Below are 24,638 nucleotides of genomic sequence, written 5' to 3'. Positions count from 1 at the left end.
ATTTATTCTGGGGCTGGGGATGTGGCTCAAGAGGTAGCGCGCTCGCCTGGCATGTGTGCGGCCCGGGTTCGATCCTCAGCACCACATACAAACAAAGATGTTGTGTCCGCCGAAAACAAAAATAAATAAATAAATATTAAAAAAAAAATAAATTTATTCTGACATTTAAAAGGTGTGGCTAGGTGTGGTAGCCCACACCTGTAATCTCTGTGACTTGGGAGGTTGAGGCAGGAGGATCACATGTTTGAGGCCAGACCCAGCAGTTTAGTGAGACCCTTTCTTAAATAAAAAATAAAAAGGACTGGGATATAGCTCAGTGGTAGAGCATTCCTGGGTTGAATCCCTAGAATTGTCCCCCCCCCCCAAAAAAAAAGGCTTATTTCATTAATTATTTAATCTGTATTTTTGTGCTATGTACATTTAAAAATGACTGATAGGCAAAAATCAATTGTATTTTTACTAATAACAGACAATTTGAAAATCAAGTTTACAAACTAGTAAAATTTATAATAAGGTCAAAGAATTTCTCTGATATGAATCCAACAAAGCATACCAGGACTTTTAATAAAAATGTTACTAAGGGAAAGGAAACAAGACCTCAGTTAATGGGAACAGAGATGATGCTCGTGGACTAGAAATGTCACTGGTGTAAAGATGTCAGTTCTTGGGGTGGTAGAGAGCACTCATCTAGCATGTGCGAGGCCCTGGGTTGATCCTCAGCACCACATAAAAATGAATAAAATAAAGGTATTGTGTCCAACTACAACTAAAAAATAAATATTAAAAAAAATGTAAATTCTCCCTGAGTTGATAGAGAGATTCTTTGCAGTTCCAATCAAAATCCCAACAGGATAGCAGGTACTGCCTTTTCTTTTCTTCACTTCTCTCTCTCTCTCTCTTTTTTTTTCTTTTCTTGGATAGACCAGTTCTCAAATTTAGGTGGAAATGCACAGGGCCAAATATGTCAAAGGCAATCCTGAAACAAATGTTGGAAGACTTACACTTCTGTTTATCAAAGCTTATTAAAACAGCAGGTACAAAGCCATATTGACAAATGGAATAGAATGAAGTCTGAAAGCATTTCTTTTTTTTTTTTTTAATTTTTTTAATATTTATTTCTTAGTTTTCGGCAGACACAACATCTTTGTTTGTATGTGGTGCTGAGGATCGAACCCAGGCCACACGCATGCCAGGCGAGCGCGCTACCACTTGAGCCACATCCCCAGCCCCTGAAAGCATTTCTATATATGTAAGGTCAGTTAATTTATAATAAAAATGTATGTAGGTTTTGATAGAGGTTAATTAAAATGAGCCATGTGCGGTGGTGCATACTTGTAATCCAGCAGTTTAGGAGGCTGAGGCAGAAGGATCAAGAGTTCAAAGCCAGCCTTATCAATTTAGCGAGGCACTAAGCAACTCAGTGAGACCCTGTCTCTAAATAAAATACAAAATAAGGCTGGGGATGTGGCTCAGTGGTTGAGTGCCCCTAGGGTCAATTTCCAGGACCAAAAAAAAAGAGAAAGAGAAAATGAATACTATTGATCCAACATATTCAAAAGCAAGCTTGGTTTCTTTATATATTATTCTCAGCAGAGGGATTTTTCATTCTTAAATATTATATAAGAAAAATTCTATCTTCAAGTATATTATTTTTTTGGTCCCAGGGATTGATTTCGGGGGCACTTGCTTAGCCCTTCGCTTCTGCTGAGGCTGGCTTTGAACTCAAGATCCTCCAGCCTCTCTAGCTGCTGGTATTACAGGTGTGTGCCACTGTGCCCAGCCAAGTATATTAATTTTGTATTAGCATGTTTTGTGAATTCATATTGATGTTTTTCAGTTAATTGTTTTGGATTTCCTAGATATATGTAAATAAGTGTAATTTCTTTCCAATGATAATTATGTCTTGCATTTTATTTCCTTACCTTAATTGCTTTGGTTATCAGTTCTCATACAATCCCTCTGCTCCAGCACTGGGGATTGGATCCAGGGGCACTCTGCCACTGAGCCACACCTTCAGTCCTTTTAATTTTTGTTCTATTTTGTTTTGTTTTATAGTGCTGGGGATGGAACCCAGTGCCTCACACTTGCCCCGCAAGCACACAGTCACTGAGCCACACCTCTTTTATTTTTCATTTTGAGACAGGGTCTTACCGAGTTGCCCAGGCCTCGAACTAGGGATCTGCCTGCCTTAGCTGGGATTACAGGCATGTCCTACCATGCCCGGAAAGTTCTCATACAATCTTAAATAATAATGGTATTCTTCTTAATTTTTACTTTGGAGGGACTACTTCTAGTGTTTTACCATAGTGTTTAATGTCTTTTTGTTATAAAGTGTAATGACAGAATTCCCATATCCCAGAACACATGTTCTAACATGACCTGGTTTAAGATTGCGTATACTTATGCATTTTAAAAACAGATTTATTGAGATAAAGCTGTTATTAAATTTGCCCTTTAAAATGTACAATTTAGTGGTTTTTATTAGATTAATAGTTGTGCAACCATCACCACTAATTTTAGAACATTTTCATTATCCCCAAAAGAAACACTATCCATTAGCAATCACTACCCCCTTTGCCTGCCCCTCAGCCTCTAGAAACCACTAATCTACTTTCTGTCTGGGTAGATTTGCTTATTCTTTTTTGTTGCCATAGTGGGGCTCCAACCCCAGGGGTACTCTACCAGTGAATTGTACCCTCAGTCCTTTTTACTTATTTTGAGGCAGGGTCTAAATGACCTAGGCTGCCCTTGAATTTGCAATCCTCCTGTCTCAACCTCCTAAGTCACTGAGATTTGCTTATTCTTAACATTTCATATAAGTGAAATCCTATAATGTGTGGTCTTTTGGGTCTGGCTTCTTTCACGGTAGCATGTTTTTAAGAGTCATCCATGTTGTGCATGTATTAGTGCCTTGTTCCTATTTGTATTTTTTTTTTTTTTTAGTTTTAGTTTTCTTTAATATATTTTAAAATTTGTTCTAATTAGAACTAACTAATTAGTTATACACACAGTAAAATGCATTTTGACACATCATATATAAATGGAGTATACTTTATCATTTTTCTGGTTGTACGAGATGTAGAATAATACTATAGGGTAATAATGTCCGATCCTGTTTGTATTTTTTTTAACTGTTAACAAAAGTATTCCAATTTGAACAGTTTATTTTAAATAGAAAATAAGTGTTGAATTTCAGGATTTTGACATCTAAACTCTAGAATCTCTTTCTCTGTGTGTACCTGGGTGGGTATCACTGTTATTTTTTAAGTGATGGATCATATTTATAAATATTTGACATAGGATTCATAATTAACCAGTTTTGTAGTCTGCTTAAATCATCTTTGTGAAGTTTTGTTTTAAATAGTGAATTACTTTTGTAAAAGGAATTGAGAAAGCTTTCTTTCTTTGTGGTCCGGCCTATGGAAAAGCCTGAGGTTTTTTTTTTTTTTTTTTTTTTTTTTTGTGCTAGTGCAGGGGATTGTATGCAGGCTTGTGTACATGCTAGGTAAGTGCTGTACCACCAGCCCATGCCTGGAGCTTTTTGAAAGGGTAACATTAGAAACCCCCCACCCCTCACTTTTTAAAAATTTCATGGTGATTGGGTTTTCCATCCTTACTGAGTTAATGCTGGTAATTTGTACTTTCTGTCAATGTGCTAGCATAGACTTACAGACAATTTTCTTATAAGTTTTTTTTTCATTTTTCAGTATTTTTTTTTGTTTTTTTCATTTATGTTTATGTTTTCCTTCAGTTTCTTAGTTTAGTAGTAGTATTTTATTATCTCTTCTGGGGGCAGGGAGGCCAGGTTTTTTTTTGTTGTTGTTGTTGTTTGTTTGTTTATTTATCCTAGTAAAAATTAGCTGGCTCCCTGGGCTTTGCTCCAGAGAATGATTATGGAATTTTAAAAATGTTTGTTGATAGTCAACCTGGAGCAAGCCCATTAATGGTCCTATGAGAAGCAAGTGTATTGCAAACCAACCCCTGTATTGCCCAGCTTTTCCTTTTTTGTTTCTAATGATTAAAGATTTATTAAGTAGTACATGCAAAACATTGCTAATTGCATTAGCCAAAGATCTGTGTGAAAACACTCCACAATTCTGCAGCTGCCAATTTGAAAAAATTGTTTTAGTTGTTGAAAGGCCCAGTATTAACATTCTTGCCACTATTGCCAATGTACAGAGACCATTGTTAGTGTTAGCACTGCATTTACAGAATCTTGTAGACCCAGAGTATTTAGGAAAATTAATAATAGGGGTCATGTGTTCATGTAGGTGAGGTAGAGTAGGGTCAGTACAGTATTAGTCAAGTTATAGTGTCTGATCTGGGAAGACAGTGACATTATGAAGGCTCATAGTTCATAAATACTTAACATGTTTTTTAAAAACCATAAAGCTACAAGGGATGATTTTTACACCAAGTAACCAGAAAACTAAGGCGAGCACTTATTAACTTGAATAAAGTAATACGAACTTGAAAATATACTAAACAAAGCAAAAAATAAAACACCCCAGATTCTAATGCATTATCAGAAAGATAGCTCAATACAAGGGGACATATTACTCATTGAAAAGGGGTTTGATAAGAAAAGCACTGACTAAGCTAACAATTATGGGAATGACCAGTTAAGAGATGAATTAAATGTCCAATTTTGGAAAACATGGCAGGTGCAAGAAAAACAAAAAGCATAAGAAAATGCTTTCTGATAATACTCACCTTTCTTTATTATGTACTGCATTTGACAGAAGTAAATCTAAAAAATTTATGTGACAGTTTTGTTTCATTTATTCTATGTACAATGTAGTCTAATCTCAACTTTATAGTATGTCAAAATACTGTCTTCATCCTTTGATCACATCAACTGTTTCACATACTCAGTTTTAGCACACCTGCAACTGAAGGCAGAATACTTCATTAGAGAAAACGTGGATAGGATTTCTGTTCACAGTCTCAGCAAAAGCTATTTTTTAAAAATTTCACTATGAAATCAGAGTGATCCAAAGAGCCTAGTTATATTCATTACATTATGATATACAGTAGAATGTAGTGTAATGAATATGGATTGATCAATTATTACATGCATTTAAAAGGCAATATTTTATTAATGAGGCTTTATTGCTTTGTGTATCTGAAAAAAAGTATTTGTATCAAACTAGTCTTAAAGACAAAGGTATTTAAAAGAGCATAGTATTCTTAGCTCATCAGTACAACTAAGTTCAGAGGGTATTTTGGCAACTCAATCTGAGCAGGAATACTGGCTTTAGAAAAATAAGGCTTTTAGGTTTGTCATTTTAGGGCCAGATTTTAATAGATTGTGAAAGTTTGGACTCTTAGACTTTAAACAAACAAAACCTTGAAATTACCAATTGGCCCAAAATGGTTTTATGGAAAAACTAATCCATAACAAAACCTTGGCATTGAAGTGAAGCATACAGAAGTTCCAAGTGGGACAGGGCAAGGAAGGACAGGGCTCTGATATTTATAACAGCGGACATTTTTTTTTTTCCTTTTGACACAGGGGGTAGGTAAGATTTAGAATTAAATATTCTGTTCTTAGGGAATGAGATTTGAGTTATAGCTATTAGATTAATATTATTATTTGTATACATCTTTCCAGATATTTGATCTGTCAAGTGTTGAAAGAGTTGTACCCTACTACTGTTGATTTTTTTTTTCCTGTGTTCTCAGATTCAAAAATCTATATTTCCATGCGGCATATAAAAAATTCAATGACTTCAAATTCCACAGACAAGAAAACACACATATTTACTTTTTTTTCTCCCAAAATCAATTTGAGGAGAAATATAAATTCAGAGAAACAATAAAACCAGAGGCTTGTATTCATTATCAGAATACAGTGAATTTCTGGTTGAAGCAGTTAGACTGGGCTGAGGAAGTTCATGCCAGCTCTCAGCATGTAACTCTAATCTAGACCCTCACCTACAAATGAGTGGACAACCAAAAGGACCTTTTTTTTTTTTAAAAAATTTTAGTTGTAGATAGACACGATACCTTTATTTATTTTTTTATGTGATGCTGAGGATTGAACCCAGTGCTTCATATGTGCTAGGTGAGCGTTCTACTACTGAGCTACAACCCTAGCCCAGGACCCCACCAGTTTGAAAGAGAGTTACCAAATTCAACCAACTAAATAATGAAACACCAGAGTAGACAGTTAAATATAGGGTTCAGTCTAAACATTAAAATCTCGGAAATATTTGGGAAAATATGTCCAGGGGAGGGGTATAAAGATTGCTGTAAAGAAGAAACTGTTCATTTTGAAGTTGAAACAAGGTCTTTTAAATAAAAATTTAGTAGATGTGGTGAAGATCAAATTAGCTTAGAATAATTAATACAAAGGCAAAGATAGAGGAAAAAGTTAAAGTGACAGGCCAGAATTATGGGTCCTTATATCCTATAATAAGAAAGAATAGAGCTGGGTGCAGTGGCACATGCCTGTAATTCTACCAGCTCAGGAAGCTGAGGCCGGAGGATCTCAAGTTCAAGGCCAGCCTCGGCAAATTCGGGAGGCCCTAAGCAACTAAGGGAGACTTGTCTCAAATAATAAAAAGGGCTGGGGATATTGCTTAGTGATAAAGTGCCCTTGGGTTCAATCCCTGATACCAAAAATAAAAAAAGGTGAATAAAGCCAGGGACTGTAGCACACACTTGTAATCCCAACTGTTTGGGAGGCTGAGACAAAAAGATTGTAACTTATTAATTAATTAGGATTTATTCATCTGTTTATTTTGGGGTGGCACTTTGGATGGAGCCCAGGGCCTCATCCATGCCAGGCAAGGCTCTACCGCTGAGCTGCATCTCCAGCCCTTAATTAGGCTTTAAATTTCATCAGTTCCAATTTCCTCCAGAAAAATTCTGTAGACAGATTTGCTTTTGTTTGCTATTCCTGCAGCTTGAGCAGTTCCATGTACCACTTATAATAAAATTGGGTTCTTTGAGCGTGACTTATGGAGATAAATTAGAAATGAGTCATAGAATTAAAAGACAATGAGTTTTCAGGAAGCCACAAGTGGAAAAGTGATTTTTGTATGCACATTTACCAAAAAAAAAAAGCAAAGTAAGTGTGTGTGTATACACACACACACACACACACATATATACACACACATATAATATATATATATATATATATATAATTTTATTAATTTGCCAAAGAGAGAGCACAGAAGTGTTTAGGTATAAAGAAATATAAAACCGATAAATTGTATTGACAGTTCCTAATTTAAGGTAGATAATATGCCTCTGTTATATCTGTTAACTTTTTTTAAAAACTTTATTATTTATTTATTTATTATTTGTATGTGGTGCTGAGGATTGAACCCAGGGCCTTGCACGTGTGAGGTGAGCGCTCTACCACTGAACCATAACCCCAGCCCCTATACCTGTTAACTTGCTAGGGTATTTTTATTGCTTTAATTTAAAGAATTGGTGTAAGGAAGTTTTTAAGAGTTTTCTGGGTTTCTCTCCCAATCCGTTATTTCCCTTAAAATTTCATTTTCCCCTTGTGAATGTTTTCAAAATTATTTTCAGGATTGTGACTCTTAGGAGCAGGAAGGGAATACTTTACTGAATTTGAAGTGATAGCGGAGTCCCAAAAATATTTTGAGGGCATTTGATAAATGTTAGTACTTGTTCACCTGTATCCTTTGGTTTTTGGTTCTTTGAACCTTTCTTATTTTTGTCTCATCAGCAATCCACTCTCTTCTACCCTTTTTCACAATCCTGAGAACCCTTCTGAGTAGTTACCATTCTAAGAACATGGTTTCATTTTGTCAGAGGGAATTATCAGTTCTAACTGCTGAGGGGTTACAAAGTTGAGGTATCAGCATTTCTGCTTGTAAGTACAAAATGTATTTTTTCCCTGTTTTGAGTTTTTTTTCTTAATTTTTTTCATTTGTAGATGGACACAAATAGCTTTATTTTATTTATTTTTATGCGGTGCTGAGGATTGAACCCAGGGCCTCGCACATGCTAGGCAAGCGCTCTACCATTGAGTCACAACCCCAGCCCCTGTTTGTGTTTTTATAATGACAAAACAGAAGGGAAAATAATCTGAATGGTTTATTGCTTATCTAAGTCAAGATGAGGTAAGTGGGCCCCTACCATGTAGGCCAGAATAAATATCTGTTAGGAAGTGCATATGATGTTAAAAGTTTGGGAATAACAGCAAATAAATCCATCATGGTATGTTAGGTTAATATTGTCAAGCCCCCTGAATATTGGGAGTATTCTGAGCAGGGCAGCGCCATGATCAAAGCAGTGTGTCAGGAGGATTAATTTGCAGATTGCAGGAAGCCTCAGTCCTTGGCACCAGCCCTTATAGGGTTCCTGGTCATTTGTTGGAGTGGCAGAAAGAAGCAAGGCCACTTGAGAGGCTATTTTCATGCCTCAGGGATCCGGAAATACGAAACTGAGGGGGAGTGGTGAAGGGGATAATAACAGGGACAGATTCCTGAGAAGTCCTGGAGAAGTAATTGACAAGATTGGCAACCTGACTGAATGTAAGTGGGAAGAAAGTAAAAGGCCATAGTGGTTTTGTGAGGAGAAAGATAGGTTTTATCCAGATGAATATACTCAGTCTGGTGATGTTAGGTCCTACCTACCTTGAGTATATGGATTTTGTGACTCATCTTTGTGCAAATGGTAGTTGAACCACGAGAATAGAAAGCAGAAGAGGGCTGAGTGCACTCGTCTGGACAAGGCCATGGTAAGGGGTGAGGGGTGGCTTGCTGGCTAGCAGAAACAGAGGAAGGACTGAACTTCAAAATCAAGGGAATTGATTATCTGTCACACTCTAATAGAAAACCAAGGAGGAGGAAAGCCAAGAGACAGAATTGTTTTGCAGGTGGAGAATTTTTAGAGCTTGTGATGGGATTGGGTTTATATAGGGAAATGGGCTTAAGTACCTTAACGAATCCCCTTTATTGCCTTCTTTTTTTTTAAATTTTTAGTTATAGTTGGACACAACACCTTTATTTTAATTATTTTTATGTGGTGCTGAGGATCAAACCCAGCGCCTTACACATGCTAGCAAGAGCTCTATTGCTGAGCCACAATCCCAGCCCCTTTATTGCCTTCTTAATTGGCTTAATTTCTTGTAATATTTCATTAGGCTTAGAAGATTAACTTGCACTTATCATTTTATAATTACATTTTTAAAGGGGAAAAGAATTTTATGGCCAGAGGTGATTTTGGCAAGGAGAGGGCAGGGAAGACTTATTCAGAGCTTGTACATTTTGGTTTTCATGGTTGAACAATTTTTTTGTTTTGTTTATTAATCTAGCCATTATTTGCTTTAATTTGAAGCAGTTTGAATAACATGAAACAAGCTATTTCTTCAAGACGAGTAGAATGTCTCATAGCTGACGTGTTGAAAATTCATTTGTTTATTATACAAATGTTGAGCTTCTCATGAATATTTCAAGGACTACATGTGTGTAATTTAGTATCTAAAAATAAGACATAAAAAACATAATATATGGCAAACAAATACAGTAAGAGAAGAAGGATAAAATGCTATGGTAATTCAAATGGAGAAATTATTTCCAAAGCAGAGATGATAAGGGTAAAGTATTCCAGGCAGAAGGGACCCTGAGCTAGATGCAGAGTTGGGGGTCTTTCAGGAACTTGAATGTTTTTGTTTTTGCTGAAGTGTATGTGGGCCCATGCATGGTTGTATGGGAGGTGCTTAAAGGAAAGTTAGAGGAGCCAGGAAAGGTAGGTTGGAGCCAGAGCTTAGGAAATGGCAGGAGCTTGTACTTTATTTGGAAGCAGCAGAGATCCATTAGCATTTTTGAATAAAGGAATGATGTCACATAGCTGATGCTTTAGATATTGAGTTGTATTTCTGTTTTTTAAAATTTTAATAAGAAACGTCATCAGAGAAAGATGCTCTGTTTAGGTTGGATTAGAAAAATAAAATAAAATAAAACCAGGTAAGTTTGAGCCTATAATCCCAGCCACTTGGGAGGTTAAAGCACAGGAGGGTTACAGATTTCAAGGCTAGCCTTGGCAACTTAGCGAGACCAAGGACTGGGGATTGTAGCTTAATGATAAAGCACCCCTGGGTTCAGTCCCTGGTAGGGTATGTGGGGGAGGTGGTGAAAATAGAGATAGGGAGGTTTTAGGTAGTACTTAAAAGTGAGCAAACACAATCTCTGATGTCTGCACTTTTGAAACAGTAATTACATTATATTAAGAAGTACATTATTTTATTGGCTAAGGGTCTTTTAAAAAGTTTTTGGCTTAAGTAGAAAAGGGATAATTAAGGTCATTGGGATGTTTTGAAAAACCTAAGGCAGAAATATTGGTGGGCCCCAGAAATTTCTAGAACCAGGAGCCACAAAGCTGTTAATAATTCTCTCTTCCCTGTTTTATCCATTCAGTTTCTCAGGGTATTCACACAGTTCTTCTTACTTTTTGTTTGTAAACTTTATCTCACTAATCTAAGCCAAAGTTGGAAAATGACCTTCCTCATCTCCAGTCACCAGAACAGGGGGAGAGTGGGAGGGTGAGCAAAAGAGAGTAAAAGAAGGACAGAGACAGAGAGGGAAAGGTATTGATTCTTGCCCATGGTTTCAGGTTCTTAGGAATAGGACTTTGATTTCATTGTGCTCAAAGATGAATTTATTTTTACCATTTTATAGCTAGTACCAATCACCTAGGCCAGGAGAGTGTCGGTACACTGTGGGAATTAATCAGAGGGTTATTTAAAAGAGAGGACATGTAAGTTCAGCAGAAATCCCAAAGGGTGTTCACTACGATTATGCATTATAATTTTTTTACCATTGTTCAATATATTGATTGAAAGAAGACTATTAAACTTAGAGAAGTTATATGAAAATTGTGCAGGAATTTCCCCCACTAAGCTTTAAAATGTGTTTAAGTTGAACTTTAACAAAACCATTTAACCTTGGGAGTGTGAGGTATATAGACTGAGGCAATAATGCTAGAGTCATGGAAATATTCTATATCTTGATCTGGGCAATGTTATGAAGGTTTATGTATATGTTAAATTCATCAAGATGGGGACTGGGTTGTGGCTCAGGGTGTTCGCCTAGCATGTGCAAAGCCCTGGGTTCGATCCTCAGCACCACATAAAAATAAATAAATAAAAAAATAAGATTGTGTCCAACTACAACTAAAAAATAAATATAAAAAATTCATCAAGGTGTATGTACTTGATATATGTAAGCAGTACCTCAGTTTAAAATGAAGTCTAAGTGAAAGTGATCTTTTGATTTATTTATTATGTTTTTCATAGATGTTCATCTGTCATATAATTTTGAGTGTCTGAAATGAAAATATGACATTTTTAATACATGATATAAAACATTAATGTTTGGTTTACCTTTTTCCTTGATTTAGGAGCTGTGACTGATGAGAATTAAAGGCCATGGATGAAGATGGACTTGAATTACAACCACAAGAGCCAAACTCATTTTTTGATGCAACAGGTATAACTACTTGGGTTGTTCCACTTTGTATCTACCACATTTAGAGTTGGTTTTCATGTGGATGAATTGCTAGACTCTCACGTTGACTGATATTCACACTTAAGTATTTTGTTAATCCTGTCAGGATCTATGAATGTGAAAGTGAGCATATTATTATTCTCCTTCTGAAAAATTTGGCTCCTTCACAACCTACCCTAATATTCTTGTCAGTATAGGTTTAATATCCCTAATATAAAAATTCAAAATACTCCAAAATCCAAAACAAAAAATGAAGCCACAAGTAGAAAATTCCACACCTGATCTCATGTAATGGGTTGTCAAAACACAGGCAAACCAAAAATATTGTATAAGATTACCTTCAGGCTATGAATATAGGGTGTATATGAAACAAATTAATTTCATGGTTACGCTTTGTTTCTATTCCCCGAGATAACTCATTTTGTATGTGCGACCTTTTTCAATATCTGAAAAAACAAAAACAAAAACTTCTGGTTCTAAGCATTTTGGATAAAGTATACTCAACTTGTAACAATAGCAATATCAAAACCTTAGTGTTATCTTCAGTTATTCTCATCTTGCTCAGTTATCCCACTGAATTCTGTTGGTTGTCCCTGTGAAAATGTTCCTTGCTTACATCTCCTCTTCATTATAGTCTGTCACATAGATAGGCTCTATCATTTCATTCTTAGTTTGTAATAACTTTTGAGTTATTTTTCGTACCCTAAATCTCATTTATCTAGCCTACTGATCAGAGTACTCATCATAACAGTGGATCATGTCATTTCTTTGTTCTCTGTTACCCAGCAGATAAACTATAAATCCAAGGTCCTCTACATCCTGATTCTGTCCTACTTTCATAGTGTTCTATCTCAAAAGTTCCCCAAAAGAGCAGTCTGCTTCGGGAAGATGATCTTAGTTCCCTCCCTGAGTGTACAAGGAAGATTGTATTCATGAAGTTTTGAAATGGGGGAAAAAAGTTTCATTATTTTGGGAGTATCCAGTGTTCTAATTATGTAACATTGTAACGTGATTATAGTTGGTTTTATAATGTAACATGGTTTTACATCACACTAGCCTAGCTATCCTTATAAGTAAGATGTTAATGAGTTTTTCATTAGACTTGAAATGATCAGATTGCAAGAAATTAAAGAAATAACAATTAACTTTATCAGAAAATTAAATATTAGTGACTTTCAGTTTTTGAATTTTTCTTAACTTTAGTTGGGGGAGGTTGTATGTTTTTCTTAATAACTTGGAATAGTCTTTGATGTTTGGTAATTTCTGTTTGATCGTGATAAATGCCAAATTTATAATTCTTAATTGGAACAAGAAGTATAATTAACGTGTGCTTGAAAGAGAGGCCAGGCTCTTTGGAGAAAAATGCACAGTATTTGTTAATCTTACCATAAGCAAACCTGGGTTGTGGACTAAGTGGTAGATTGAATTAACACTTATGGTATTTGTTTATCTTTGAGCAAGTCACTTAATCTGCCAGGGCCTCCGTTTTCCAATGTCGTAATAATAATGAAACCTCTCATTACAGTTTTTCAGACTACTTCCCATACATTCCCATTTGATCATCACCACAGTCCTGTGAGGTATGCATGGCAGATACTATTGTCCTCATTTTACTGATGAGGAAACTGAAACTCAGAGGTTAAATGACTTGCCCAAGGTCACAAAACTATTAAGTGTATAATCCTCCTCTCTGATTTAGATTTTGTAACCAGTGCCACTAAATGCATTTCTCTTCATGTCTGCCAAATGGAGATTTATCACTTGACAATAATATTGAAGATAAAGTTGAATATTCTTGATTTCTAGAAGTAATTAAAATGATTATTACTTTTTAAAGACTTTCTGTAATTTTTAATATTCTTTGGCTTTTGCTCATTTGTGTTTGTTGACAAAGCCATATGTTTCTCTGAGGACCTGGCCAGTGACACGGAGTCATTGAGTTAGGCATCTGCTTGGACTCAGGCTGGTCTGAGTCTCAACCAGAAGTACTAATAGCTTTTTTTGGTAAGACATATAAAACTCTCTTTGCTTTTCCTCTGAACCCCAGCAGCCATGATATTGGTTTTAATTTTATTTTGTTTTATATTTTTGGTAAGGATGTATAATTTCTCTTCTCATTTATGGCATTCATTTGGAGTAATATTTACTGAGCACCATATGCTGTGTAAACAACTGTGTGATCTTGGTTAAGTCATTTAATCTCATTGGGCTACAACTGATTCAATCCTCTACCTTGATTCCTTAACTGTAAAATGGACAAGATTAAAGTTTCCTATATTGTGAGGAACTGCCTTGGGGGTTGGGGTCCTGGGGCAGGGAGGAGGCTCTACGGAGGAGGAGTACTCTAGTGAAGTTGGGGTAGGGCCACTCTAACTACCCTCATCCTGTACTGCCCTAGCGCAGCTCTGCTTTTGTTCTTTATCTATCCACAGGGATAGATATCCTTGACCAATTGTCTTTCCTCCTAAACTGTGACCTTCTTATCCCTATTTTGATTCATGCCCTGATCCTTTTATGTCATATTCAGATATTAATATCTAATTTTCCATAGTCGTAGATAGAGGATGTTGGTGGTCTATTAGAACATAGGATGTAAAGGAAGAAAGGGGGAAAATGGAAGGGAAGTAAAAGAAACACATGGGAGAGATGGAAAGGAGATAAAACATGAGTTGAAGAGGGTGAGATGGAGCAAGAAGGAAAATAAATTAAAAAACACATATACCGAAGGAAAATGGTATATTTGCCACCTGAAGTGACATTACATAATTTTTATAATCATCCCTAAAGTAACTATGAATATGAGTTTAATTTTAGAGTATCTAGAATTTTACTTTCCTAAATATATTTCTTCTGTGACTGCCTCAATTGCTTTGTTCTCCTAGTGTTTATCCATTGATTTAAGTGTATGAAATTTGTTGTGTTTAAAAGTATCTTTCCAATATGATTAAAAAATATATTCCCTCTTTATTTCTTTAGTCTATCTTAATGTTGAGAAAACTGAGGAACTAGTCTGTTGTCCTGGTAGGAGTTAAGTAACATTTACTCAGTTGTGATAGTCACACACTGACCTGAAATTCGTCATTTTATTTATTTATTTTTTAAGGAGCTGATGCAACACACATGGATGGTGATCAAATTGTTGTGGAAGTACAAGAAACTGTTTTTGTGTCAGATGTTGTGGATTCAGACATAACTGTGCATAACTTTGTTCCTGATGACCCTGACTCAGTTGTAATTCAAGATGTTATTGAGGACGTTGTTATAGAAGATGTTCAATGCCCAGATATCATGGAAGAAGCAGATGTATCAGAAACCGTCATCATTCCTGAGCAAGTGCTGGACTCAGATGTAACTGAAGAAGTTTCTTTAGCACATTGCACAGTTCCAGATGATGTTTTAGCTTCTGACATTACTTCAGCCTCAATGTCTATGCCAGAACACGTCTTGACAAGTGAATCTATACATGTGTCTGACGTTGGGCATGTTGAACATGTGGTTCATGATAGTGTTGTAGAAGCAGAAATAGTCACTGATCCTCTGACCACCGATGTAGTTTCAGAAGAAGTATTGGTAGCAGACTGTGCCTCCGAAGCAGTCATAGATGCCAACGGGATCCCTGTGGACCAGCAAGATGATGACAAAAGCAACTGTGAGGACTACCTTATGATTTCCTGTAAGTCTTGGGGTATGGTGATTGTCAGAGGTGTTTTTGAAGGCTGCTTTTCCTAAGTTAAATCTGGGATTTGGGGTGAGATTGCTCTTAACTTACACATCTGTAAAATTAAAAAATAAATTTTATAGATCTACCTGCATTATTGTTTTAGTTTGGAGCCTATAAGATTACTCGTGATTTCTTCAGTCTAGAAAGACACAGGCTGAATGGAACTGAACTTTGTGAAATCATGTAGGATGTCATTAGACTGTTATCAGCTTCTATTAGAGTTTGGAGTCCTCTTGAAACTTGAAACTTGAAAGGAGTTCATCTTGGAAAAATGCATAACCAGACTGCTTATATTCTTTTATGCTGATAGGTACAAGAAACAAACCATTGGTCAGAGAAAGCCCGAAATATGCACTTCTGCTCTTGGATGCACAGTATTGCTAATGTAATACTTAATGTATTTACTCTAATTATATGTAAAATACTGTTTATATAACAGCACGGGAAAGAACTCATGATTCTGAGACGTGATTTCAAGTGTGGGATTCTTATTAGGTTATTGAAGAAAAGTGAGGTGTTTTGGGAACATACATGTAAATGTTTTATTTGACATCTGGGAGGGCAGCTGTGTCTTATAATGTGTTTTGGTTTTTTTTTTTTTTTTTTTGTACTAGGGATTGAACCCAGCAGTGCTTAACCACTGAGCCACATCCCCAGCCCTTTTTTTAGAGACAGGGTCTCGCTAAGTTGCTGAGGCTGGCTTTGAACTAGCAATCCTCCTGTCTCGGCCTCCTGAACCACTGGGATTACATTGTTCCCCCACACAATGTGCAGAGATAAAATTCTAGATCCGATGGACCATAGTTTTTTTTTTGTTTGTTTTTTTTTCTTTTTTTTGATATGGGGGATTGAACTCGGAGGCACTCAACCACTGAGCCACATCCCCAGCCCTTTTGTATTTTATTTAGAGATGGGGTCTCACTGAGTTGCTTAGGGCCTTGTCTTTGCTGAGGCTGGCTTTGAACTCACGATCCTCCTGTCTCAACCTCCCGTGCTGCTGGGATTATAGGCATGCGCCACCACACCTGGTGATAGAACACAGTTCCAACCAAATGTACAAATTCTGATGCCTTAAGGAACTAACTTCAAATAAGAACTATAAAATTACAAGAGTATTTGCTTACATAATTTTTGTTTTTGGTGGTTTGGTACTGGATATTGAACCCAGCAATGCTTTACCACTGAGCTATATCTTCAGCCCTTTTTAAATATGTTATTTTGAGGGGCTGGGGATGTGGCTCAAGTGGTAGCACGCTTGCCTGGCATGCGTGCGGCCCAGGTTCGATCCTCAGCACCACATACAAACAAAGATGTTGTGTCCGCTGAAAACTAAAAAATAAATATTAAAAAAAAAAAATGTTATTTTGAGACAGGTCTTGCTAAATTGTTGAGGCTGCCCTCAAAGTTTTGGTTTCTTGCCCCAGTCTCCAAGAATTACAGGCATGTGCTACTGTGCCCTGCTGAAAGAAGGCTTTCTTTGGTAGGGCATTTAGAAGATTATTTGTATTGAAATTATAATAGTTTCAATAAACCATAGGTGAGTGGATAGAAGATGGAAGAGATGGGCTGTAATAGATTGTGAAAATAATGGAAGTAGAGTTAGATGAAGCAGTTCATATAAATTGCCATCTTGGTCAGTAAATGTACAGAAGAGGAAAGAGTACAGTTTTTTTTTTATATATATTTATTTTTTGTTGTAGTTGGACGCAATATCTTTATTTTACTTATTTACTTTTATGTGGTGCTGAGGATCGAACCCAGGGCCTCACCCATGCTAGGAGAGTGCTGTACCTCTGAGCCACAACCCCAGCCCCAAGAGTACAGTTTTTGCTGGATGGCTGGATGGTGAAAGAAACAAGCTACTGGGAAAAGTGAGCCTGAAGAGCTGGGTGCAGTGTTGCACACCTGTAATCTCAGCGGCTCTGGAGGCTGAAATAGGAGGGTCTCGTTCAAAGCCAGCCTCAGCAAAAGTGAGACACTAAGCAACTCAGTGAGACTCTTGTATCTAAACAAAAATACAAAATAGGGCTGAGGTTGTGGCTCAGTGGTTGAGTGCCCCTGAGTTCAATCACCGGCGATGTGCCCACCGCATCCCCCCTGACCCCCCCCCCCCCAAAAGGTGATCCTGAAGATAGAGAAAGGTAGGGCTAACAAACAGAGCAGGTTGCAGAGAAGGGAAAGGGATTGTGGTCCAGGGCAGCAGTAGATGGCTTTTTGAGTCTTGGAGAGGGAGAGTGAGGCCCCCCTCCCTCCAGGTCAGGAGGTCAAAGGAGTGTGCATCTGCCAATATAGAAGGATGCAGAGGCTGGGTGGAAAGCTGAAGGATGGTGGTAAAGGTTTGGAAAGTTTTAGTCTGGGGATGGACCAGAGAAGGAAGCTAGGGTTTATGAGGTAGATTGCTGAACTACATCTAGTGGCCAGCTGGCATCAGGAGTTTTAATTAAGTTTATAAGTTAAGATTCTATTTAGTATGAAAATACTACTTTTAAATACCTCTGCCAGATAAGACTAGCAACCTGGGGCTAAGGTAGAGGAAACAAAATTGGATTCATCCCGGTCAATTTAGGAAGGAAAGATGATCTGGTGAAATGCTGAAAAGGAGAAAGCACTCTTGCTTTTCCTTGACTTCATGTTTTTTGTCCTTTCTGTCTTCCTAAATGTATTTGCTGAGGAGTAAAATGCATGGCTTTGTCTTGACCTTTAACTTACCTTTTGCCTTTATTATTCTTTTAGGAAGTTCAACCCTCCAAAGAAGTCATTAAAAAAGGAAAAATGGGGCTGGGGTTGTGGCTCAGTGGTAGCGTGCTTGCCTGGCATGCGTGCAGCCTGGGTTCAATCCTCAATACCATATAAAAATAAAATAAAGATATTGTGTCCACCTAAAACTAAAAAATAAATATTAAAAAAAAGGAAAAATGGGGAGTTGATTTGGTAATGATTGACATAGTGTACCTAGTTTTTGTATTGTATTACAGAATCCAGACTTACAAAATTTTCATTGAAAATCTTACACTCATCTTTCTTTTAGGCCCTGGGTTTTTGCTAACTTAAATAGATTTTAATATTCCTGATAAAGTAAATACTGATGGGCATAAACTGCTATTGTGTGTTTTAATATATTTCAGTGTATATTATATTTAATATTCCTTTTACAAGAAAATGTTTCATCTAAGCTCAGAGAATGTAAAGATACAGTAGATGCACTTACACATACTTATTCTCCTATTTTACTGTAATGAAATGGTTGGATATTTTGGCGGGGCCTGGTACTGGAGATTGAACTCAGGGGTGCTTAACCACTGAACCCACCACCCCCAGCTCTTTTTATATTTTATTTAGAGACAGAGTCTTGCTAAGTTGCTGAGGCAGGCTTTGAACTCATGATTCTCATAACTTGGCCTCCCTAGCTGCTGGGGTTACAGGTATGCATCATCACATCCAGCTGGTTGAATTGGTTTTAAACTGAATTTAGAGATAGTGACTTTTGGTAGTGTCTTTTGTCTTCTCCATTATACAGGCACTTTTGAACTCTTTCTCTTCCCTCCCCATCATCGTCCATCTTCCCTTCAAACTCATGGTCATATCAAATAATCTGATTTACCATTGGCTTTTAAATCAAACCAGTGGAATTCTTTGGAATTAATTAGCATTTATCTTATTTCTCCATCCACTGAGCTAAATCCCTAACTTTTTTTTTTGAGACAGGGTCTTGCTTAGTCACTTAGGGCCGCACTTAAGTTGCTAAGGCTGGCCTCGAAACTTGGAATCCTCTTGCTTCAGCCTCCTGAGTCACTGGGATTACAGGTGTGTATCACCACACCTGACCAGATACTTCTTTTATGATTTATGATGTCCCCCCACCTTTTGATGGTGCTGGGGATTGAATCCAGGGCCTTGTGCATGCTAGGCAAGCACTCTACCAACTGAGCTATATCCCTAGCCTTTTTTTAATGATGCTTTTTAACTTAAAACCTACATTAACTTCAGAAGTTTAGGACTAATGAGCATTTTATGCTAAGTGTATGGAGGGACTATGGCCTGAGTTCATCCATGATGGGAGAATGCTAAGATGCCATTATTAGCAGTCAGCTTTAATACGTGTCATGATATGAGAGATGTATCTCTGAATTACTGTTATATTTATTCAATAGTCTGAGAGCCAAAGAACATAAACAGGTGTCTAAATACTCTATTTACTTTAAAAATTTCAGTAAGTCAATGGATCTAAGAGCCTAGTCAACAGCTTTTATAATATCTTTAGTGTCCATCTTGGGGGGGCAGATTTTTTTCCTTTTGAAGGTCTCATTTAAAGTGAAGATGAAGCAGTCCTCATTCTTTAAAGTGTCAAGGTAGTATATGTAGAAATAAATACTCATTGTCCCAAGAGAGCTGCCTTTGAGGTCCAGGTGATCTCTTTAGTCTTTGCAGACTAAATGTTACTTCTGAATTGATTTTATATTTCTTGAGGACAGGAACTTCCCAGTGCATCTTAGCTGCTTATGTATTTTCCCCATCAGATCATAAGATTATTAGAAGTAAAATGGGTATTTGTTGAATAAATGAACATATGAATGTTACAGTTGAAAGCCTGTCGTCATTATTTCTCATCTGAGCTTTTAGCAGTATGTTTCTTCCATACCAGTAGCCATTGGCTCCTACTTGATTCTGGTCAGGCTAGATATGGTGGTTCTGCTTCATGGCCCTTCTGAGTTTTCTGGCTGTCTGTGAGGTGGAGTATTTGAGTCATCTCCTTGTTACTCAGGTTGCTTCTTAGTTCGCTTTCAATATGAAGCACCTGCCAGATTGTCCTTAATCTCTTTGCAAGTGGACTTCAGCCACCTGGAGTTTCACTTTACAGCTGGATAGTCAAAAGATGCCATTTTGTGAAACATCAGTTTGCGCAACAGGGAAAGCCGGAGAAAATCTGGTGATGATGAGTCAGGGACTGCCTTTCAATAGCTGTAAGCAACAAAATATTCTTTGGATACCTCTGATATTAACATGATCAATGAGATGTCTGTCAGTCTTTAGGTCTTATTGACATCTCCCATGTTTTTAAAATTAATACAGCTACCTAGAAGAGTGGTATGAGTTAGGCATTCCTTTCTAATCCTAGGTTCAACCAAGTGTTAAAAAATTTTTTGATAACAGCTTTATCTAGATGTAATTTACATACCATACAATACACTCATTTAAAATGTGCAGTTGTTTTTACTAAATTCACAAAATTATATACCTATCAGTGCCATCAGTTTTAGAAATTTTTCATCACTCCAAGGAGAAACTCTATACCCTTTAGCTATCATTCCCACTAACCTTCTGTGACCCCTTCATACCTAAACAACCACTAATCTACTTTTGACTTGATAGATTTTCTTATTCTGAACATTTCATATAAATGGAATGCTATGGCCAGGTGCAGGGGATGAACATCTATAATCCCAGTGACTCAGGTGTCTGAGGCAGGAAGAGTGCAAGTTTGAGACCAGCCTGAGCAAGACCCTATCTCAAAATAAATAAATAAAAAAGGCTGGGAATGTAGCCCAGTGGTAAAGTGCCTCTGGGTTCAATCCTTGGTACAAAAAAAAAACAAAAACAAACCAAAAAACCAAAAAATAAGTGCTATAATCTGCGGTCTTTTGTGATTGGCTTCTTTCACAGCATGATGTTTTCAAGGTTCACCCTTGTAGCATGGACTTCATTCTTTTTATTACAGAATAATATTCCATTGAGTATATTGCATTTTAGTCCATCAGTTGATAGACATGTGGGTTGTTTCCACTTTTTGGACATTTTGAACATTTGGTACTCTGTGTGTGTGTGTGTGTGGGGGGGGTGCTGGGGATTGAACTCAAAGCTAGGCAAGTTCTACTGAGTTCCATCTCCAGCCACCATGTACATTTCTTTTAGGTATTTTATGAGAGTGGAATTTTGGGTATTTTATGGGAGTTGAATCGGTAGAATTAAGTCATCATCAGATTGTTTCCCAAAGTGGCCATCCTATTTTATATTCCCACAGTATATGGGGGTTCTAGTTACTTCACATCCTGTATAGCACTTGTTGTAAATTGTTGTTTTTGATTATAGCCATCTTAGTGGATATGAAGTGGTATCTCATTATGGTTTGTATATGCATTTCCCTGATAGCCAGTGATGTTGAACATCTTTTCATGTGCTTATTGGCCATTAAGTATATTTATGAAAGAAACATTTATTCAGATCCTTTGCCTTTTTTTTTTTTTTTTGGTACTATGGATTGAAGGGGGGGGGGTAGGGAGGGGTGGGGGCACTTGACCACTGAGCCACATCCCCAACCCTATTTTGTATTTATTTAGAGACAGGGTCTCACTGAGTTGGTTAGTGCCCCGCCTTTGCTGAGGCTGGCTTTGAGTTCATGATCCTCCTGTCTCAGCCTCCCCAGCTGCTGGGATTACAGGCTTACACCACTGTGCCTGGATCCTTTGCCTGTTTGTTTGTTGAATTGAGTTATTGGTGTTTTTATTATTGAGTTGAAAGAGTTTTTTATATATTCCAGCTACGAGGTCCTTATAAGAGATAAGGGAAATACTCTCTCCCATTCTGTCGATTGCCTTCACTTTTTGCATAGTGTCCTTTGATGCACAAAGTTTAAAATTTTGGTGGAGTTCAGTTTATATTTTTTGTTGGTTGTGCTTTGGCATCACATTTAAGTGACTGCTGCCTAATCCAAGATCATAAAGATTTACACCTATGTTTCCTCTGAGTTTTTATAGTTTTAGCTCTTAATTTGGCCTCATATCCATTTTGAGTTTATTTTTATATATGGTGTGAAATAAGGATCTAACTTTATTCTTTGGCATGTGAATATTCAGTTGTCCCAGCACCATTTGCTGAAAAGACCATTCTTTCTTCATTGGATATTCTTGGCACTGTTGTTGAAAATCAATTCACTGTAAATGTAAGGGTTTATTTTTGGAATTTTGATTCTGTTCCATTGATTTATATGCCTACCCTTTTCAGAGCTGCTTGAATAGAAGGACAGATTTGCTGTTGGCCCACAATAAGGGTCTACTTTAAAAAGTCTACTCCTAAGTCCCATAGGGACATCTGTCTGTGACATATCCTGTCTGTCCCTCATGATTTTTTGTGGCCTGGTTCCCGTTGGAAACAGCCTATCAAGAAGGAAAAATGAGGTGGGTTATCAGAAGTCAATAAGTGTCTTATTCTCTCCAGTGCCAGTGGTGTTGTGATGATGTTCCCAGAAAGCAGTATAACATGGTGGTTAAAAGTTCAGGTTCTGGTGTCAGGCTGCCTGTGTTCAAGTCTTAGTTCCACCATTTACTTGGCTGTGTAATCTTGTGCAATTTACTCAACCTTCCTGTGGTTTGCTTTTTTTTCCTGTAACCTGGAGATGATGATAATAAACCTTCAGGAGGCTTAACTGAGATAAAAAAAAAAATGTAGTTCTTACAGTAGTACATTATAAATGTTTGCTGCTAAATACATATTATCTGTTTTTCCCATGGCTCAACTCTTTGCTGTAGAATATGGAATATTGACTCCTTCCCACCCAGACTATCAGCGGGATTAAATTGTAGTCTACTAAGAAGGAGATTCTTAGGTGATGTGGACATATCATGATTAAAAAGTATCTTAATCTGTTTTCTGTAATTTTTACATTGGGTAGAATGTAAGATTAAGACATACTGCCAGGAATGGGTAGCAAATTTGCAAAATTTTACTAATTTAAATATTAAAGTCCAGCCCCAAATACATAATTCAGTTAGAAAGGTTCAGCAAGGGCTGGGGTTATGGCTCAGCGGTAGAGCACCTGCCTAGTACAGGTGAGCCCCTGGGTTCAATCCTCAGCACCACATAAAAATAAATAAGTAAAATAAAGGTATTGTGTCCAACTACAACTAAAAAATAAATATTTTTCAAAAAGGTTCAGCAAAATTAATTATTTTTGGCAGCATAATTGGTTCTTTTTAAATTTTTTTAAAAATTTATTTTTATGTGGTGCTGAGGATCGAACCCAGGGCCTCGCATCTGCTAGGTGCATGCTCTACCGTTGAGCCACAACCCCAGCCCCATAATTGGTTCTTAAGAAAACAAAGGTGCTTAGGTAGTGTGTGCTGGTATATAGTAACAGCAAAGGAAAGAACTCATTTAGTTCTGGAGCCTGAGGTCCTCTTGCCAATGACAGAAAGAACACTTGGCCAGATGGTTTCTATCCTTCCATAAATCTGTAGGATGCTTCATTCTGATACAATTAGATAAAATATATATTTTCACTTATTTAAATAGATGAAGAAAACTTACAGTGAACAATTTAAGCACAGAACCCTTTAAATTAGCATAAAAATGCTAATTTAAAAATTAGCACCATTGGGGCTGGGGTTGTGGCTCAGCAGTAGTGCACTCACCTAGCACGTTCAATACGCTAGGTTCGATCCTCAGCACCACATAAAAATAAATAAATAAAACAAAGGTTTTGTGTTCAACTACAACTAAAAAGATATTTTTTTAAAAAATTAGCACCATTTTTGAAATGTTATAAACTTTTGAAACTTTACTGTATGTAGACATAAATTTAATGAAATCTTTGATGAAACTGTGGAGTAATGTAGCTGTATCCACTCCATTTTATTGTTTTTGTGTATTAAATTAAAATAGTATTCAAAACACTATTTCCTAGAATATACAACAGCTTGTATAAAAACTGAATATTAATTATTAGATTGGTTCTTACTAGCTCTGGTTAAACGATTTTGGTCTGTAGCATTTGTAATTTGAATTACTTTTACCAGGAAGAGCTGAGGTGCTCATTGTCTGCAGGATACTTTTAGACCATCAGTCCCATCTTCCATTGACCCTTGATTCACTTGGCAGTGATAGCAGAAAACCAAAAGCAATTGGTTTCTTAAGAAAAAGCCCTCCTCTTGTGAGGTAAAATGTTTAGGATTGTACTTGTATTTTGTTATCAAATCAACATGAAGTTTATTTTTAATTTTTAAAAATTTAAGCCTTTTTTTGATCCCAGAAAGATTATTCTGTTGGAGATTTGTAACAAGTTGATAACCATAAAAATAGGTAATAATGAACCTTCAATGGTATCCATGTGTCAGAATTTAATACATATTATTTTTCTTAGCCTTATAATGGTATTACAGTTGTTTGGCAGATTGAGCACCTGAGGTTCATTCAGTCTCAGTAACTTGTCCAGGGTTATGCATCCAGGTAGTATTAGGAGAAGATTTGAAATCAAGTGTATTTTATTCCAGAGTATCCACTCTCTTAGTTTATGTTTGTATGAATGTGTGCTAATACTACAGAACAGTAGAGTTTGGGATAAATATTGTTTATTGGTACATGGGGGAGGCAAGTAGAATTCCACTGATTACTAAAAATTATAATGTGATCGAATTTTAGCAACATCAGGAAGT

At 36.8% G+C, this 24,638-nt stretch overlaps 1 protein-coding gene across 8 annotated transcripts in view; it reads left to right on the top strand.

Annotated features, from left to right (window-relative positions):
- Positions 1-24,638, top strand: part of Zfx (zinc finger protein X-linked) — a 64,998-nt gene that overhangs the window by 9,078 nt on the left and 31,282 nt on the right. For 6 of the 8 annotated variants that reach the window (XM_046425292.2, XM_046425293.2, XM_046425287.2 and 3 more), the window contains exons 2-3: positions 11,386-11,474; positions 14,596-15,165. In XM_046425292.2, coding sequence (XP_046281248.1) covers positions 11,414-11,474; positions 14,596-15,165 — 631 coding nt within the window. In that variant the 5' untranslated portion in view covers positions 11,386-11,413. Of the gene's footprint in view, positions 1-1,123; positions 1,255-11,385; positions 11,475-13,017; positions 13,073-14,595; positions 15,166-24,638 lie in introns of all 8 variants that reach the window. The other 2 variants (XM_046425291.2, XM_058572909.1) reach the window with 2 other exon arrangements.

The sequence above is a fragment of the Marmota monax genome, unplaced genomic scaffold (assembly GCF_021218885.2).
Source record: "Marmota monax isolate L192 unplaced genomic scaffold, Marmota_monax_Labrador192_F-V1.1 WCK01_AAM20220418_F8-fsc00075, whole genome shotgun sequence".
Classification (NCBI taxonomy): Eukaryota; Metazoa; Chordata; class Mammalia; order Rodentia; family Sciuridae; genus Marmota; species Marmota monax.
Note: the sequence above shows the minus strand (reverse complement) of the source record. Positions and strands in the feature narration are given on the sequence as shown.